Consider the following 17984-nt stretch of genomic DNA (forward strand, 5'->3'; position numbering starts at 1 on the left):
GCGTTCCTATCTTGAGGGGCGATTTTGGCATTGCGACGCTCCGAATTAGGAAAATACTATTTCACAATGATTTGTATCAATTTGAGTTAGCTTTCCAGTGCCGCTTGAATCACCTAAATCGGATATTTTAGCTGAAAGTTATGGCCAAAATACCGAGATATATGCAGAATCCAAATTTGAATCCAATCCGATTTTGACTCCAATTTGCGAAATTCCGAATTAATCCCTTCCTTTATTTGATTAAACTTAACCATGATTGGTTAAGCTTAATCATATCTTCTAGGTCTTCTCAAAGTGTGCTTTTAAGCCCAATTTTCAATGGTTTGTCAAATAAGACCTGAAACACAAAAACAAAACAAAATCAAACAAATAACAATGCTAAGGAATTAACATATGCAAATTAAGGGGCTTGAATGCGCAACATTCGGCGCTTATCACACCCCCAAACTTACATATTGCTAGTCCCTTAGCAATACAAAACAAAAAAATAAACTGAAAAACAAAAAGATAAATCCATCTTTCGTGGGATGTACGATTGCATTTAGCGTATGCAACAAGCCTTTTAAACCCCTAGGCATTCCCTAGAGGACGAGTGAAGTCTCGTGAGGGTTTTCCAGGAATGATACCCACAAACATTGTCATCATTATGTCATTCAAAAGGATAAAGCATCACAAAAATAATGGTTCTCATTCATTAGCAAGCTTAAAATTATAAACTCCATCTTCAAAATTCCAAAGAATTTACAAGTCAAATCACTTACAAATGGCAGATTGAGATACACAAATTTCAATTAGTGCAAAGTGAACTAACACATAATCATGAGGCTTCAAAATAATTCCAGTATGAATGAATCAACATCTCAGAATTTATTGGACTTCATATCAAATGAAACATGTATCGAGTTGACTCTTGTATCGAGTGTTAGGCCAATGTCTCCCAAACCAAATGGCTTTAGGGCATTAGGTGTGAAGACACCCCTAAGGACTTACTAACTCGAGTCAAAAAGGCTACGAAGCTAAGCTAGCCATTTTATTAATCAACCCAAAAATTTCACTTTTTGACGCGAATACTCACTGCTTAATGAGGCAAGAGGTCCGGTTACTCAGCGAAAAATTCAAACTTGATTTTTTTTTGTTATTATTTTATTTTTTATTTTTTATAGCATGCCAAAGTTATTCACCCAATATGTCACCCAACAAAATTCAAGATATTGAAAACAAACATAATTGGTCTCAAAATTCATACCTCACAGATATGTGATAGTGTGCTCAAGATAGATTTAAATTGAAACAAGAAGCATCTCATGTTGCCAAAAGTAAGTAATAAGACTCAAAATCCCTAAGTCATATGATCATGTGTTCACAACTTTAAGCCTACCAATGAATTTCAAACCAAAATCAAAGCTCAACCATATGCTTAAGAATGACATAACAATAATAATGGACTGTGTTTTGTTTTTCCATACCCCCCAATGTATGCGTTGTCCCCAATGTATGCATAGAACTAAAGAATAAGATCAAGAGTACAGAAATACTTGACTGAGCAGATGGGGGCATATCATACCCCCAAACTTGAATGCAAAAACACATGTCTTGAAAAACAAAGTGATACTCCAACCAAATACCAATCAAGTGCACACATTGTTGTAAAAATATAATCAAGGAATGAAACAACAATGGATAAAGTAAACCTGGATGGAGATCATGTACCCTGATGAAATGAGGAGTTGAGCGCACAGGGCCTGCACTCGATCTTATGAAACTGACTCATCTAGTCAACATATATGGAACAGAATCCACATCCTTGATGCGCGTAGTGTTCTCTGACCCTTAAGTTTAAATTTGAAGCACCAATCTTTTCTTCTCTTGGACCAAAGAGAATAAATTTTACTCACAAATGGGTAATTTCAAATGTTAGCATATTGAGATAGATCCTTCTGAGTATTCCCAAACAATTTCTCATCCAAAAAGGAATCATGAATTGGAATAAAATGGGGAGAATACTTAGGGAGTTTTTCTAACTCGATGGTCTCTTTTTGCTCGTCTAACAGCCCTAACAGACTACCCTCCTGGCCTCTTGGTAAGTCATAAGAAATAATGACTGGGATAGTGTCATCTGTCCCTAAAAATGAAAATTTCAGATTACCTGGAACAGGGGCTCGGGGCTCATATGGCATCTCGGGAATAGGAGGTGATGGTGAAGAAGCCTCAGTGCTCGCTTCCTTGCTTTTTTCCCGATGTAGATCTTGTGGGACCTCAATTTGCTCCTCCTTCCTTTCTTCCACGTGGTTTCCGACCACCTCTCCACTCCTCAGTGTGGTGATAGCTTGCTCATGACACGAAGTACTCTTTTCCTCCATGTAGTTTTCATCAGGAATGGCCACCGGGTGACTTTGAAGCTCTTCTTCTTCCATCCTATTGAGGTGGTTGATGATTTGTTCAACATGAGCTTCCATCTTGGCGTCTATCTCGGCGAAGAATTGAGGAGTATAACGTTCCTGTTGAGATTTCACCATCTGCTTTATCTCACCCGTTAGCTCACTTATCATTTTTAGTATCCGAGCCTCAAAATTAGAATCTGAGGGAGGTGGTGCGGCCTGGTATATCTGTTGTGGAGTTGCTTGATATTGAGGAGAATAGGATTGATCATTGAATTGCGGATATGCCTGATGGTACAGTTCATGACGTTGTGGAGCATAATTCCAGGAGCTTGAGCTTGCCACGAGAGATTAGACTGGTTGCTCCATTCCGGGTTATAGGGATTAGAATAAAGGTCATTCCCCGGTCTAGAGAACGGTCTGTTCATATGCTCATAAGAATAATTAGAAAATTGTCCTGATGTAGGACAATCTCTAACATGATGATAAGGACTATAGCAATATGAACATGGTCCATGAGGTATTGGAATGCCTCCCCACATGAACTAAACTAATAAAATTGACATAAAATAGCAACAGAAAAAAAATAATAATAATAAAAATAAAAACTCACAAACGGCCTTAGATGCACTTAGGGTTTTGGATGCAGGATGCTGCAAGTGCGCTCGATCGCACGGCAGGGTGTGCTCGAGCGTACTGCCGCAGTTGGGTGCGAGCGCAGGAGGGGAAGGCTCGAGCGCTGCTTGTTTGATTCCTGTTGAATTGCGTCCGTGCGCTCGATCGCAGTCACAGAGAAGGCATCTACGGACCTGTTTGAGAATTCTAAAAAAAAATAAAAATAAAAATCAAACACAATAGAATTAAAATTAGCAACTTAAAACAGAAAAATAAATTATTAAGCTAAAATTAATCCTTAAAATTTGATAATGAACCGTTAAGCAGTCCCCGGCAACGGCGCCAAAAATTGATGTGGTATTTTTGTGACAAAAAATATCAATTATAAAAATAACCACTCGCAATAGGACGAATCTTTGTAGGATACGGCTATAGAGAGGGTGTCGAACCTCAAGGACTGCAGGGGTTTTATTATCAAAATTTAAAAGATTAAAATTAACTTAATTAAAAGGAGATTTGATTTGATTTGCTTTAAAACTAAAGTGCATGAAAATAAAAGAGATTTAAAATAAGAGAGAGAGTGTAAGGTATTGACTTCACCTTTATCCGCACAACAATGGTTAATCATAATTAATCCCAGAAATCCATTCTATGCATGTTATAAATAAACAAGAAACTACCTTATTAAATAATAAGCATAATCTATCTTCGGTTGGCACGGATCGTCCACCTAACCGCTAAGATGCGGTACGACCCGTCTTTCCTAGGTATAAATTATCAAATTCTATAACAGGATACATACAATCAATGAATAAGTATAACCCATCTTCGGTTGGCACGGACTGTCTACCTAAATTACACTAAACTAGGGTGTAGTACAATCTGTCTTCCCTAGGCATGGCCTATCAAATCCTATTGATCATATGTCAATTAAACCCATTGTATAACCATCATTCTTATAATCACAGAAAACAAGAATGATTTGATTTCAATAAAAGTAAAATATTTTCTAAGACAAGAGAAGAATTTCACAAATATTGATATTGGAATTTAAGAACAATTGCATTTAATAATTAAGAACATAAATCAATTGTAGCAATCCTCATAGTTATACAATCAACATGCATAAATTGAAAATCTAGAAATTAAATACAATCAAACCATTGTGCTTGGATAGGGTTACATCAACACCCCACTAAGGGGTTTAGCTGCTCATGATCTTCTAAGCTCCAAAGACAATTTACTCAATTTTTACTCTAGAAAGCGGTGTGTCTGTTTACAATGTTTAGAGCCTTATTTATAGGGCTTAGGAGAGTCCTAGAAACCCTAGAAACCCTGAGAAAACCGGAGAGCAGTCTCCCAATCCAATTGGGAGACTAAAAACCAAATCCAAATCGGAATAGGATTTACCCAGAATTGCATTCCTATCTTGCAGGGCGTTTTTGGCATTGTGGCGCTCCGAATTAGGAAAATACTATTTCACAATGATTTGTATAAATTTGAGTTAGCTTTCCAGTGACACTTGAATCACCTAAATCGGATATTTGAACTGAAAGTTATGGCTAAAATACCGAGACATATGCAGAATCCAAATTTGAATCCAATCCGATTTTGACTCCAAGTTGCGAAATTCCGAATTAATCCCTTCCTTTATTTGATTAAACTTAACCATGATTGGTTAAGCTTAATCATATCTTCTAGGTCTTCTCAAAGTGTGCTTTTAAGCCCAATTTTCAATGGTTTGTCAAATAAGACCTGAAATACAAAAACAAAACAAAATCAAACAAATAACAATGCTAAGGAATTAACATATGCAAATTAAGGGGCTTGAATGTGCAACATTCGGCGCTTATCATCTGCATTCTTCAGGGGCCTATGTTCAACGTCATTGACACAAGATGATATGGACCGACTAGAAGGTGACATTTGTATCACTTTGTGCCAAATGGAACAGGTCTTCCCCCCAAGTTTTTTTACCGTGATGGTTCACTTGGTCATGCATCTTGTCTATGAATGCCGACTCAATGGACCGGTACAGTATAGGTGAATGTATCCGGCAGAGAGGTAAAATAACTTTACTACTATCCATCAATTTATTTTTTCATCCGTTATAAAATCGCCACTAACTATAATGAATGAATTATGTTCATATGTAGGAGCCTTCGGGGGTTCAAAACTAATGTTCGCAATAAAGTGGCTCCTGAGGGCTGCATTGCGGATGGCTACATAGCAACGAAATTGGTGGCGTTCTGCTCGAGGTATTTAGACAACGCACCATCATTTCACAATAGGGCTCAAAGAAACCCAGATGGTTCAAAGGGGGTGGGAACACAAGTCATCGTCGACCATGTCACATTGACACAAATTCACCGATACATTATGTTTAACTCGGACGAGTTCCTTCAACTACGAACGTAAGTCGTGTTAGTGGTCTATGCAACTTCAGGTGGTGAATCACCCTTAGTTGTGAATTATAATAGAATTTAAATTTCATATTGTAGAGTGCACATGGATACACTTAGGCGATCATGCATTAGGGGGCGAACGACGGAGGATCAGTTGGAAACCTAACATCATGCGTTGTTCTGCGATTGGTACCGTGACTATGTAAGACTACCATGATGTTTAACTGAAAGAGTTGGATTATATTTACTTATTGTTTCATAACAACTAACAAAGCTAACTCCTTTATGGTTAATTGTACATAATATACTCGCAGGTCGATTGATTGGACGATTGACGAAGGAAGGAAATAGGTGACAAACTAGTAATGCATTGTAGACGGCCGAAGGCCACAACTACCAGAGATAACAGATATGTGGTTAACGGGAAGCTGTTTCACACTATTGCATTTGATGCTGGAAAGAGGACGTAGAACAGCGGCGTGTGCATGCCGACTATTGATGGCGAAACATACTATGGGAAGTTGACGGAAATAATTGAGATGGAGTACTTCGACAGGACTAAGTATGTTTTGTTCAAGTGCGATTGGGCGGACAACACAAGGAACAGGGGGTACAAGGTAGACGAGTATGGCATGATGCTTGTCAGCTTCAAAAACCTTATCCATCGGGGCCAGGAAATTACTGATGAGCCGTATGTGCTAACGTCACAAGTTGACCAAGTCTTTTATGTCCAAGATGAAAAAGACCTTGATTGGGCTTGTGTTGTAAAGACTAAACCTAGAAACGTATACGACGTTGGTCAACGTGAAGGTTCTGATGATGAATGTGTCAACTACCACGAGTGTGAGCCGCTCTTATTGACCTACAATAATGAAATAGATCCGCATGATGATATTGATTGCATCCGAAAAGACTAAGATTCGTATGTGGTTAAAAAAAAATTGCTGTAATAATATATATAGTTCACATTATTTGACGTGTTTTATGTTATTTCTTTCTACATTGATTGGTTATTGTGGTGCATATTTTATCTATTATATACATAATTAATTAGGTGCGTTATGTGTCTCACAGGTTGACATAAGTACTAGGGGAAGGAGTAGTAGACGACGGGGGTCCCTACATATAGACGAGCAGGGGTATGGACCATTACTTCTTGAGCATGGGGAAGGGTCTCAGCAGGTTCCGTATGACACGGAGGCCTCATATGATCTTGGTACTCCACTGCCTATGATGAGCGAGATGGGGATATGTGCACACGGCGAGCTGGAACGGTTGTTTCTCCCCGAGTTGAACAGTAGTGTCCCATACAGTGAGCCATCGCATCCGGATGACAGCGAGACAGTACTATGGGGAGGACGTAGATGATGGCTCAGGTGACTTGGAGCCCAATGATCCTCCAGAAGTGTTGGGTATTAGCCAGCTCCGGACAATAAGTATATATGCTTCAAATACCAATATTGAATACGCATAAAATTTATGTAGTTACTATTCAATTCCAAATAATTAACATTTGCAATTATTAATGTGTTAGGCATCGGGCGAGACGAGGAGAGCCAAATTCAGGTGGTGACCATCCCACCATCAAACAAGACGTGGGATGTCCCCCCCGGGCAAAAGGTCATGTGCGAGTACAATAGGGCGTGACAGCCCGTAGGATTTAGCGCGATGAAATTCCGTCGGTCAACCGGCAACATCATAAGGGCCGGGAACTATGTAAGACTACGGGATGAATGGGCGGATGTACCTCCCCATACGAAGGAGGATGTATAGGACGCCTTGATGGTATGGTTAAGCTCTTTATTCTATTTTCACACGTGTATTTCAATATTTTAAATGTTGTTAATGCGTGAATTGTACGCCTAATTTTTTGAACTTGTGCAGAAGGAGTTTTACATCCCGCCTGAGTACAATCTGGAGGCAATTAAAAGGGACGCGTTCAGAGACATGGGCGTGAAGCTGAAGAGTTGGAGACACTCTGTAAAACGCGCATTAAAAATCGCGCCGGGCGATACTCCAAACACAGTGAAGGCGAGAATGGGTGAGGCTGCCGTTAGGGCATACAACGCCGAGGACTTGAATGTGTTGTTGCCTAAATGGTGCAACCCGAAAAATCAGGTAGGTCACGAGTGTAATTGAATTAATTGTAATTGTGTAGTTTCATTAATTGTAATTGTGTTAGGCCTGACATTTTAAGGATGATATTCATGTAGGAGTATGTTGCTTACATGAAAGCATTGCGAGCAAAAAACAACACACCACACTGCACTAGGTCGATGAGCTTCGCTAGGGCGACACATGTATTTGTCTTAATTACCACATATATATATATAATCGGTTGTTTAGGTCTTTGTTTTTTTTTTTTTTTTTTTTTTTTGAGTGATTTTTTTTTTCTATGCATACCCTATCTTCGAACATTACTCCGACTCGAGTGCAAAATTACATCTCGACACACACGAAGAAGGATGGTGGCTATCCAAATGAAGTGGTCAGGGAGAGATGCGTTAGTACTCACTGATATATATTTTGATAAATTATCTATGACATACACTTCCTTATATGAGATACTAACTTATTTTTTAATGTACAGGAGAGGATGAAGGAATTGTTGCCCACTGACCCGGCATTGACACAGACCGTGACTGAAGGGACGGTACGGTGGACACCTAATGACGTGTATGCTCAGGCGCACGGAAATAAGCCTGAGTATGCTGGTAGGGTCCGACAGGTGGATCCGAATGTGCTGCCGGTGCGAGGCAGCATACATTCGTACTATATACCGTCCCAGGCACATTCTCAGAATTCCTGGAGCTCCTCGTTCTCACATATGACGGATAGAATTAGAGAACTGGAAGAGGAGCGGGTAGAACAAAGACGTGCGATGGATGAGATGGCCAAGCAGATTGAAGAACAAAAAGCTTAGATGATAGAGAAAGATGCCACCTTTGAGGCCCGTTTCTGCCAGCTTGAGGCCATGTTTGCATCGACCTCTGGATCTGCGCCCCACAGAGGTAATGATATATTTTGAGTTGTTTTTATAACAGTTGTTAAATGTTAGAAACCCTTACTTTTTACAAAAGTCCCAGTTAGCAACGCTTTGTTACAGGGGTCCATTTTAGAACTAACATATATTTGCATTACTGTATATATTAATTTTGAAGTTTTGTTTTGCCTTGTGTTGGAACGTGTTTTCGATGTATATATCTGATTTGTTATGTGTTGTGTTAGAACGTAGTATGTATGTTGGAATTGTGTTTAATGAAGTTATGTTGGAATTTCATATGTATTCAATGTATTGAAAATTGGATATTGGATATGTATTAGATATTGGATATGTATTGGATATGTATTGGATATATATTGGATATGTACTGGATATTGTTTATTGGATTGGATTATGTATTGGATTGGATTGGATTGGATAGTGGATTGGATTAGATTGGATATTGGATTGTATTGGATATTGGATTGGATTTGCTATTAATTGTATTGGATTGGATTGGATTGGATTGGATATTGTATTGTATTGGATATTATATTGGATTGGATATTGTGTTGTATTGGATATTATATTGGATATTGTGTTGTATTGGATATTGTATTGGATTGGATATTGCATTGGATATTAGATATTGGATTGGATTGGATATTAGATATTGTATTGGATATTAGATATTGGATATTGTACTGGATTGAATATTAGATATTGTATTGGATTGGATATTTGATATTGTAATTGTAATTGTATTTGGATATCAGGTTAATTGTAATTGTATTTGGATAAATGTAGTATTTACATTTAATTGGAAAAAAATATATATATATCTTTTTGACGTGTCAAACGGAGTGACACGTCAAAAAAGATGGTCAAAATTTTTGACGTCAAAAATTTTTGACGTGCTGAATTTCAGCACATCAAAAATATTTTTGACGTTGCAATAATCCCACGTCAAAATTTTTTTGATGTAGCAATAGTGCCACGTCAAAAAATTTTGACGTGGCGATATTCCCACGTCAAAAAATTTTGACGTGGCACTGTAAACAACTCAAAAATCTGGGATTTTTAACACCCCCGATTTAACCGTTGAGGAACGTCAAAAACTCCTAGTTAAAAATTCCCTGCATTTTTGTAGTGCCTTCTAATTTTTTTATCAATAAAAATCATCAAGTTTTATTTACAAAAAAAAAAAAAAAAAAAAAAAAAAGAAGAAGAAGAATTGCACCTAATTTCATGCAAACTGCGTTGTCGTTTTGAAAAATTTAACGCTATGTTAAGCATGGGTTTTGGCCTTGGTATTTATTCCGTGCAAATTGTGTGATTGATTCAAATATATATTTCTTACGGAGCCACACCTAGCGTTGGGGGGTTTCGGGCCCCTGCAAGATTTTAAAAATGACATAAAATTTTAAAAATTTCTTATTAATTTTGGTATTTTTATGAAATGAATCCCCCAAAATTAATTTTTATGGCCTTTTTCCTTCTTCTTTTTAACGCAAATAGTTATTAGAATCCAAATTTTCTTGGGCCTCTCGTGTACCCAGTACCCAAAAGCAAAAGGCTAATTTCTGTTGGGATTCCAGACTACTCGTGAGCTTCTTTTTTAAATATTTTATGATTTTTAAAATTGGACCGTTGATTTATATGAGTAATGCTATAAGTTCTTCTTGTATCCCTTTAAAAATGATGTGGCTCTTAAAATCACCAATGAACTTGTAATTGACTATTATTAAATTTTAATCAAATGATAATTTTAAAAGTTACTTCATTTTTCGAGTGACACAGGACTAACACAAGGAATTACTGAATTTATATGAATTTCAATAAGGATAGGACCGCCAGGTCATAAATAATTTAGTTAGTATATATATATATGTAGGCACACATTAAATATGATTAGAAATACACAACCAATGGCCCATAATAACGTGGACTTTACTATAGTCCGGTCCGAGCCCAAATAAAAAGAAGGGACCCTTTTGAGGAAATAAATCACTTAAGCCACTCCTAAAAATCGAGCGTAAAAAAAATAATGTAATTTAATAGGGTTATTATGTGATTATCATATGACTTATCGATGTGGCAGATCAGTATTTGTAAACAAAATTGATGGTCGATATTTAGTGCCACGTCATCCTAATAATATGGCAAAAGGAGGAGATTTGGTTCGTTGCACTTGATAGAGCTAGCCCATGCACCTCCTGAAATTCAACACAATATGGACCTAACCTTCTTCACAGCTCATTATGAGCATACAATTTATGATATTATCAATGGTAGGTGGGAAGGCAACAGCAACCTCAAGGTCCACGATACTTATTTGACTCTGCTCTAAATGTTACATGACATAACATTATTCTGGAAGACTGTCATTCGATTGAGATGCCATTAGCACTGAAAATCAACCTTTAATTATTAATTTTTGACGAATGTTGATTGAATGTCTAATTCTTAGGACCACATTATGTATTTGGAGAGGAGTGGTCCCTTTTAAGTTAAGGATAGAATTGTCAAAAAATACAAAAATACAAAATGACAATTCTACCCTTTACTAAAAAAGGACCGAATGTTCTCCCACATTACCAAAGTTGTATAACAACCATAAACCGTTTACTGAATAAAAATAATTATAATTGTTTATTATTTTTTGGTTTTTGGAAACGAAAAACACAACAAAAATTCTCACCGGCAAGCACATGACTAATGCCCATCATGTCTAAAAGAAAGTTTATTAAATGAGTTATGAGTAGCACTTTTTTAATTAATTTCTACGAAATGACTAGGATCTATAGAGTCACCCAAATATAAAAACAATATTATATATATATATATATATATAAACACATTGCAGCAAAACCAACGTAAGCTCGTTGCCCAAGTGTCTTGTTCTTAGCCAAGAGAGGAGAGAAGCAACCATATGTGAAGTCACTCTGTTTTCACGCGGGTTTATGTTGGGAAAAGCCATGGTTTTGTTGCATGCTGTTTTCCTGAAAATGGTCCCAAGAAGATGACCAGATGAGCCCACAATCACGAGAAATGCTTTATTATATGCTTCTCTGCATATCTAGACACTGATTTTTAATGCTTCAATCACATTGTTTGTTTAATTACTGCATGGATTTCAAAATGAACTTTTCATGCTGATTTTTTTACTTCCAAATGGACAACTGTTGCCCATACATGGCATAATTAAGGTGTTTCAAATAATATTTTCTTAGGATTGCTTCACATTTATTTATATTAACATATGAGAGCAATTGGTCATTCACCCATTTCTTCTTCCTTCTAGTGTTACTATTGTAAGTAGGAATGATTACTTCTTTACCACGACCTTTCCTACTTGATTTATGCAAAATAATAATAATAAAATAAATAAATAAATAAGAGTCATTTTGGTATTACGTTAGAAAATATAACTTTTATTTATAGAAAAAACCTTATTTTCAAACTCTTCTAAAAACACAATTTTATTTTATTTTTATTTTTTTTTTGTTGAGAAAAAGAGGTTAAAGAGTGTTTTTTATAACTTCTTTAACGTAAACCCAAATAGGCTATAAGCCAATAAAAACATGTACGAGAAGAGAATGATATGTGTGGAAAAACTCAATAATATCAAAGAAAAATTATGTTCTTATATAACAATGGTAGATAATGATGGTAAGCTTGTATTATTAACAAGAGAGGTAATTACATGAAGTTTGTAGCAGAGGAAACAGAACACAGAAAAAGAAAAAAGCAAGAAAGAAAGAAAGAAAGAAAGAAAGAAAAACAGAGTAATCCATCTATGGGAAATTTGTGATCTCCTGTCTTTAAACCTATTTTTAATAATTATACATTTATGAGGCTGCAATTTTCTCAAAGTGCTCAAGCCTATTATCTGCCAATTTAGAATTGTAAGCAGATCTTTTATACTCAAACCATGTAAACTCTTTGTACAAACTTGTTTCTCCTTCCATGAGTGAGGGTAAAGGAGCAATTTTCTCACTCAAAGGTGGTCCACCAAAGTAAATCATTGAAACTCTTGATTTCAAGCTGTTTGCCAAAACCCTGTGCCTCACACTTTGGAACCTCCCATTTGTCATAACCTGCGTATATACATTCAAACACTCTGAGAAATCCCCATTAAAGATCAAATAAAAAAATAATAATATTATTGGTGATGAGTGTAAGATATGAACAGATTATACAATCTATTTATGGAAAGAGAACCCAGATTAAAAAAAAAAAGAAAAGAAAAGAAAAAAGGAATCAATCAATCAATCAATCAAAACAAGCCCTCTTATAAAAAGCTGAAGTGGAGTTTATCCTAAAAACATAATTAGAGTCCTATCTTATCCAGGGGAATAGAGCTGTAGCTCTACCTGTAAAGAATCACCAACATTGATGAAGAATGAGTTCTGATCAGGTGGGACAGAAATCCAATTCCCATCTCTTAATGAAATTTGGAGGCCAGATGTGTTGTTGGATCTCAGCACAGAAATGATTTGTGGGTCAGTGTGCTCTCCAAATCCAATCATATTCCTGCCTTTCAAAGCCTGAAGCTCTGGGCATGGAGGGTAGTGATTTAGCCTGAAAACAGAGTCACTCTGTTCGTCCATCAAAAGCTTACTGAACACACTTCTCGTTTGAATCATCAACCCATCAGCCATTAATTCAAGAATCTCGCAGGCCATCTTCCTCACAGCTGATATATAGTCATTCAAAGCAGAACTGACACAACAAAAACCACATAAAACATGTTAATTATTAGTTTCGCTTTTATTTACACATGTATAGAAAAACAGAGGATTTTAACTCTGAATCATACCGAAACTTTTCCGAGCTGTCTCCGAAAACAGAGGTGAATCTCTGGGAGCTCGAGCATGAGTTGGTTGTGAAGAGAAGGTATTCGACCCAACCAACGTCGCCGTTGAGTCCAATTCGCTTGTTACAGTAGCCGGATGGAGCAGGAGGCCCAGCCTTTTCCTTCTCGGAAAGTGGCAAGGAAAAGAATTTGACAGCTTGAGATTCCAAGTCAGTGATGAACTCCAGTGGCACGCCATGGTTGATGACCTTGAAGAATCCAAACTCCTCGCAGGCCTTGACGATGAGGTGCTTGGAGTCGGGTTTGGAGAGGTCTATCAATGGAATTCCTGAATGTAATGTGGCCGGCATGCAGTTTCTGATGAAAGAGTAGTGTTCAATTGCTGCAGGCTTCGACAGGACTACCATTGCTTCTTTGTTTTTGCTACGTGTTTGGACGGAGAAATTGCTTTTAGGCACTTGAACCACATGCTTCGCCCTTGGTGGCTATTTATAGTACAAGATAGGGTTGGCCCCTTCATTATTATTTAAATAATTACTTTATAATATAATTAAATTATATTTCTAGACTATATATATATATACACACGAGAGAGAGAGAGAGAGAGAGAGATTCGATTGTCATGTCATACGATGCTGACGAAGTATTCGTAAAAATCAACCATTAATTCCTCTTCAAAAACCTGAGCTCTGGTCGAGTTGCTTGAAAATTGCAAGATTAGCAACAGCGATGCAATTAAAGATAAGGGAAAGCCTTCTCTCAAATGTATAAAGGTAGTTGTAGATTAGAGTTTCGCGATGTCTGCTTTATTAGGGAGGAAGAGCACTCGGATTGGCTTACAAATAATTAGTGTTATTTATAGAGCATGTTTGGAATTATGTTTAAGAAATATAGTTTTTATGTAAAAAAAAAAAATGTTTTTTTGGCAAAAATTTTATTTTTAAGTTTTTACAAAAAAAGTGTTTTTACTATTTTTAAACTTTTTAAACATTTAAATGCGTTTTTCAATTTTTTTTACTAAATGAGTATTTTTTTTAAAAAATAAATTTTTTTGCATGTTAAATACATTTTTAAATCTCTCAAACACATTTACAAATAAACCCTTATTAAAATGTTATACGACTGTTGTATGCGTGACTCAATGAATGGCGGTTTCCCAATAAACATTACTATTTACTGTTGCTTGGGGTGTACCAACCATTTTAAATGGCGTGTCACAATCGGGCTAAAGACCTTGTTGGTACAAACAACTTAGATTTTCTTCCTCCAAAATAGACATGACAAGTTTATTGCAATGAAAAGGAAATGGTCACATCAACAAGATTCCATGGATTCGATTGTTTTCTTTTTACTTTTTTTCTTTAGCTATGTTTGCCCCGGCCAAGGTCGGCATTATAACTGTAACGGCACTGTTCTAGTTACAGTGCCAACTGACAGATGACAGCAAAAATTGACTTTTTCATATTAAATTTTTTTTTTTAAAGCAAAATATTAAAATAAAATAAAAAAATAAAAAAAAAGGATCTGGTGCATTTGGGGGTGGTCCGGCCACCGCCAAATGCACCCGATCCCTCTTTTTTTTTTTTGGCCAAAGGGGTGGCCGGACCACCCCCTTGGCCATGGGGGTGGTTCAACCACCCCCAGATCGGCCAGGGGGTGGCTCCAGCCACCCCCTTGGCCAAAAATGGGGTGGTCCGGCCACCCCATTTTGGCCAAGGGGTGGCTGGAACCACCCCATCTTTCTCCTCCTTTTTTTTTTTATTTTTTATTTTTTTTATTTTAATATTTTGCTTTTAAAAAAAACAAAATTAATATGAAAAAGTCAATTTTTACTGCTGGCACTGTAGCTGGAACAGTGCCGTTCTAGCTACAGTGCCGAGCCCGGCTGTTGGCAAACATAGCTTTTAAAAATCTTAAGCCATTTGGATAGGGATAGACATTCGACAGTAGAAAGGTTGTTTTGATTTGAATTGTTGTTAAATGGGAAAAGTCACATCACCGATACCAATTTACAAATAAAAATCATAAAATAATTATTTTATGTTGAATAATGTGATGTTCAATTTGGACGGCAAGCATATACCACTGCTTCGACGAATGTTCCTGTCCTTGTGGGGGTGAAAATGAATGAATGGGATCTTGGAGAAGCTATAAAATTAGTGTTATAAGAAATTGAGAAAATAAATTAGTTATATAAAGAAAGAATGATAGTATTTATATGACTTTTTTTTTTTTAATGAATATTTATATGACTTGATACAATAACTTATGCCCACAAGTTAACTATATGATCGAGTTTTTCTTTTTCGTTTTTAACGAATATTTATATGACTTGATACAATAAGTTATGCCCACAAGTTAACTAGTTTTGAAAAAAAATAAAAATTATAAACACAAAATCGAGTTCAATATTATTTATGGTATTTTTTTATTTTTTGAAAAATTGTTCCCATATGAAATAAATGTAAATACTGTTGTTGTGTTTTTAGGAATAGTTTATAGAGTAATGTTATAAGTTTTTCTAGAGTCATCCTATAGTCCTCCCAAATGTGATGTTGCTTTTAAAATTACTGTTGAATTTGAGATGTAATGTATTAAACTTTGATCTATTGGTAATTTTAAAAGACATATCACATTTGGGATGACTGCAGGAAGACTCTATGAAGACTTATAACATTACTCTAGTTTATATTTAAATAATTTGTTAATATTTTTTCTTTTGATAACATAAAGGAAAAATTTTAACAAATCTTGGTAAGAAGCATTCAAATCCTAACTCCTAATACATTTAAAGCCTCAAAATCAAACAAATTAGGTCTTTCAAGAAACTCACTCCTCCTTCTTTCAAAGTAAAGTAATGATATTCTTCACTTCTATTTATCACATCGTTTACACTCATTTCACATTAGTTGATGTGTCATGTTTTAAGTGGTTTTTTATGCCAGTCACTTAAAAAAAAATAAAAAAAATAAAAAAAATCACTTAAAACACACCAAGTCAGCCGATATAAAATAGGTGTGGTAAAGAAGTGTAAAGAGTAGGATTACTCTTTGAAGAAACTCACTTCTCGTTGTTCTAAGAACCCTCTTTTAATCATATTGCTTTTATGCATGAGAATATTTAAAAAATGTGTTTCTCACATGAAAAGTGACACATGTCATTTTTATACAATATATTAGAAGAAATTCCTCCAACCCAGTTTGGAGGAAAACTCTGTCCTTCAACAATTATGCTAAAAGAAATCCTACAAACACTTTCACTCTCACACTTTCAAATATACACTCTATAACATGGTAAAAAAAAAAAAAAGAATTATTAGATTTTGGGTTGATCCCTAATAAAATTTTGTTTTAAAGGTGATGTTTTCTGCCACATTAAAATATGTGCATTTAAGAATTTGAAAGTGAGAGCGTGTATTCTTTTTGTAAATTTGGAATTTCCTAAGAATGTAATATCAACGCATTATTTAAATAAGCATAACATGCTTATTTTCCTAACAAATAATATTATAATCGATTGTAGGTTTGTTGTTAAAACTGAAGACTAGTTATGGGTTAGTGGATGTTGATATCATTGATAGGACTTGATTGTTAGATTGTAATGTTTGTATCTTTGACGTTTGTAACTTGGTAGCTTTGGCTAGAATTTGCTTCAGAACTTTTACTCTGTTTGTTAAAGCTTTTGCTCGTGATCTTTTCATCAATGAATAAGTATGAAATGTTTTCCCCTTTAAAAAAATAAAAATAATCGATTGTAGGTATAGCTTGAGAGATGATAAGATATATACTTGGACAAGCGTACAAAAATCACACAAACTATTCTAGAAAATTTACCATAAAATTGATAATACTTTCATTCTTTTTTTCTTTTTTTTTTTTCTGAGAGAAATTATTAGAATATACACATGTAATGTAAGTACAAACGTGATTAAATCTCATATTTAATTGGTAATTACACGAGTGAATGATTTATATAATATGGTATCTCAACGTGTTATATCAATACTTGGAGAGCCTTTCATAAATTTTAGTGTCTTATGAATTATTTCCAATACAAATTCCTGAAAAATGTGTAGAATTGATAATTAAATACTGAAAGCACATGCATTGTACCATGAGACTAGGGATCTTCATCTTCTCATGCCCCCTCTCTTTCTCTCTCTACTATATTTGATATTATGTAAACTATACTACGTTCTTATCTTTCTCATTTTATTGGACTAATGCAACTGGTGTGGCAGTGCAAAGAGTTTGAATCAATGCAATCCTCAAAGAATTTATTTAAATAAGGCTGATTCAAGAGCTGATAAACATTATTATATCAACCAAATGAGACTAGAATGAGATAAAAGCGTAATATATAGCATTACTCATTAAGTTACGAGACCTGCTATATATACATCATCTCTGATCCTTCTTTCATCTTTCCAATTTTTAAAATTATTATTGAATTTGTGAGATTTATGTAGATCCTATATATGGATCCACAAATCCTATAGTAATTTTGAAAATTGAAAAAGTAGAAGAATGAAATGAATCAATACAATTTATTAAGTCGATTGAAATTTATTGATAGACTGCAATAAAAGTCGATTGAGATTTGTTAATTAGAGATTAGGAAAGCTCACACAAATGGGGCTCATCTTGACCTTTGTACAGATATTAGTGAAAGGGACACTTCTAAGAAATGTGTAATTGGTTGCTCTCTGGTTAAGATTTGGTTTAGATGATGATTAAATTTAATTTTATTATCAATTTTTCTCATAAAAAATATGAATTAGATCT

At 35.4% G+C, this 17984-nt stretch overlaps 1 protein-coding gene across 1 annotated transcript; it reads right to left on the bottom strand.

Annotated features, from left to right (window-relative positions):
* Window positions 1-12070: 12070 nt before the first annotated feature.
* On the bottom strand, window positions 12071-13631 carry LOC132175980 (gibberellin 2-beta-dioxygenase 1-like). The gene is made up of 3 exons (XM_059588080.2): window positions 13204-13631; window positions 12758-13106; window positions 12071-12481 (listed from the first exon to the last, which is right to left on the bottom strand). Exons 1-3 carry the CDS (start codon window positions 13605-13607, stop codon window positions 12233-12235), a joined length of 1002 nt encoding a protein of 333 aa, XP_059444063.1. The 5' UTR covers window positions 13608-13631; the 3' UTR covers window positions 12071-12232.
* Window positions 13632-17984: the final 4353 nt, after the last annotated feature.

This window comes from Corylus avellana, chromosome 3 (assembly GCF_965113065.1).
Source record: "Corylus avellana chromosome 3, dhCorAvel1.hap1.2, whole genome shotgun sequence".
NCBI lineage: Eukaryota > Viridiplantae > Streptophyta > Magnoliopsida > Fagales > Betulaceae > Corylus > Corylus avellana.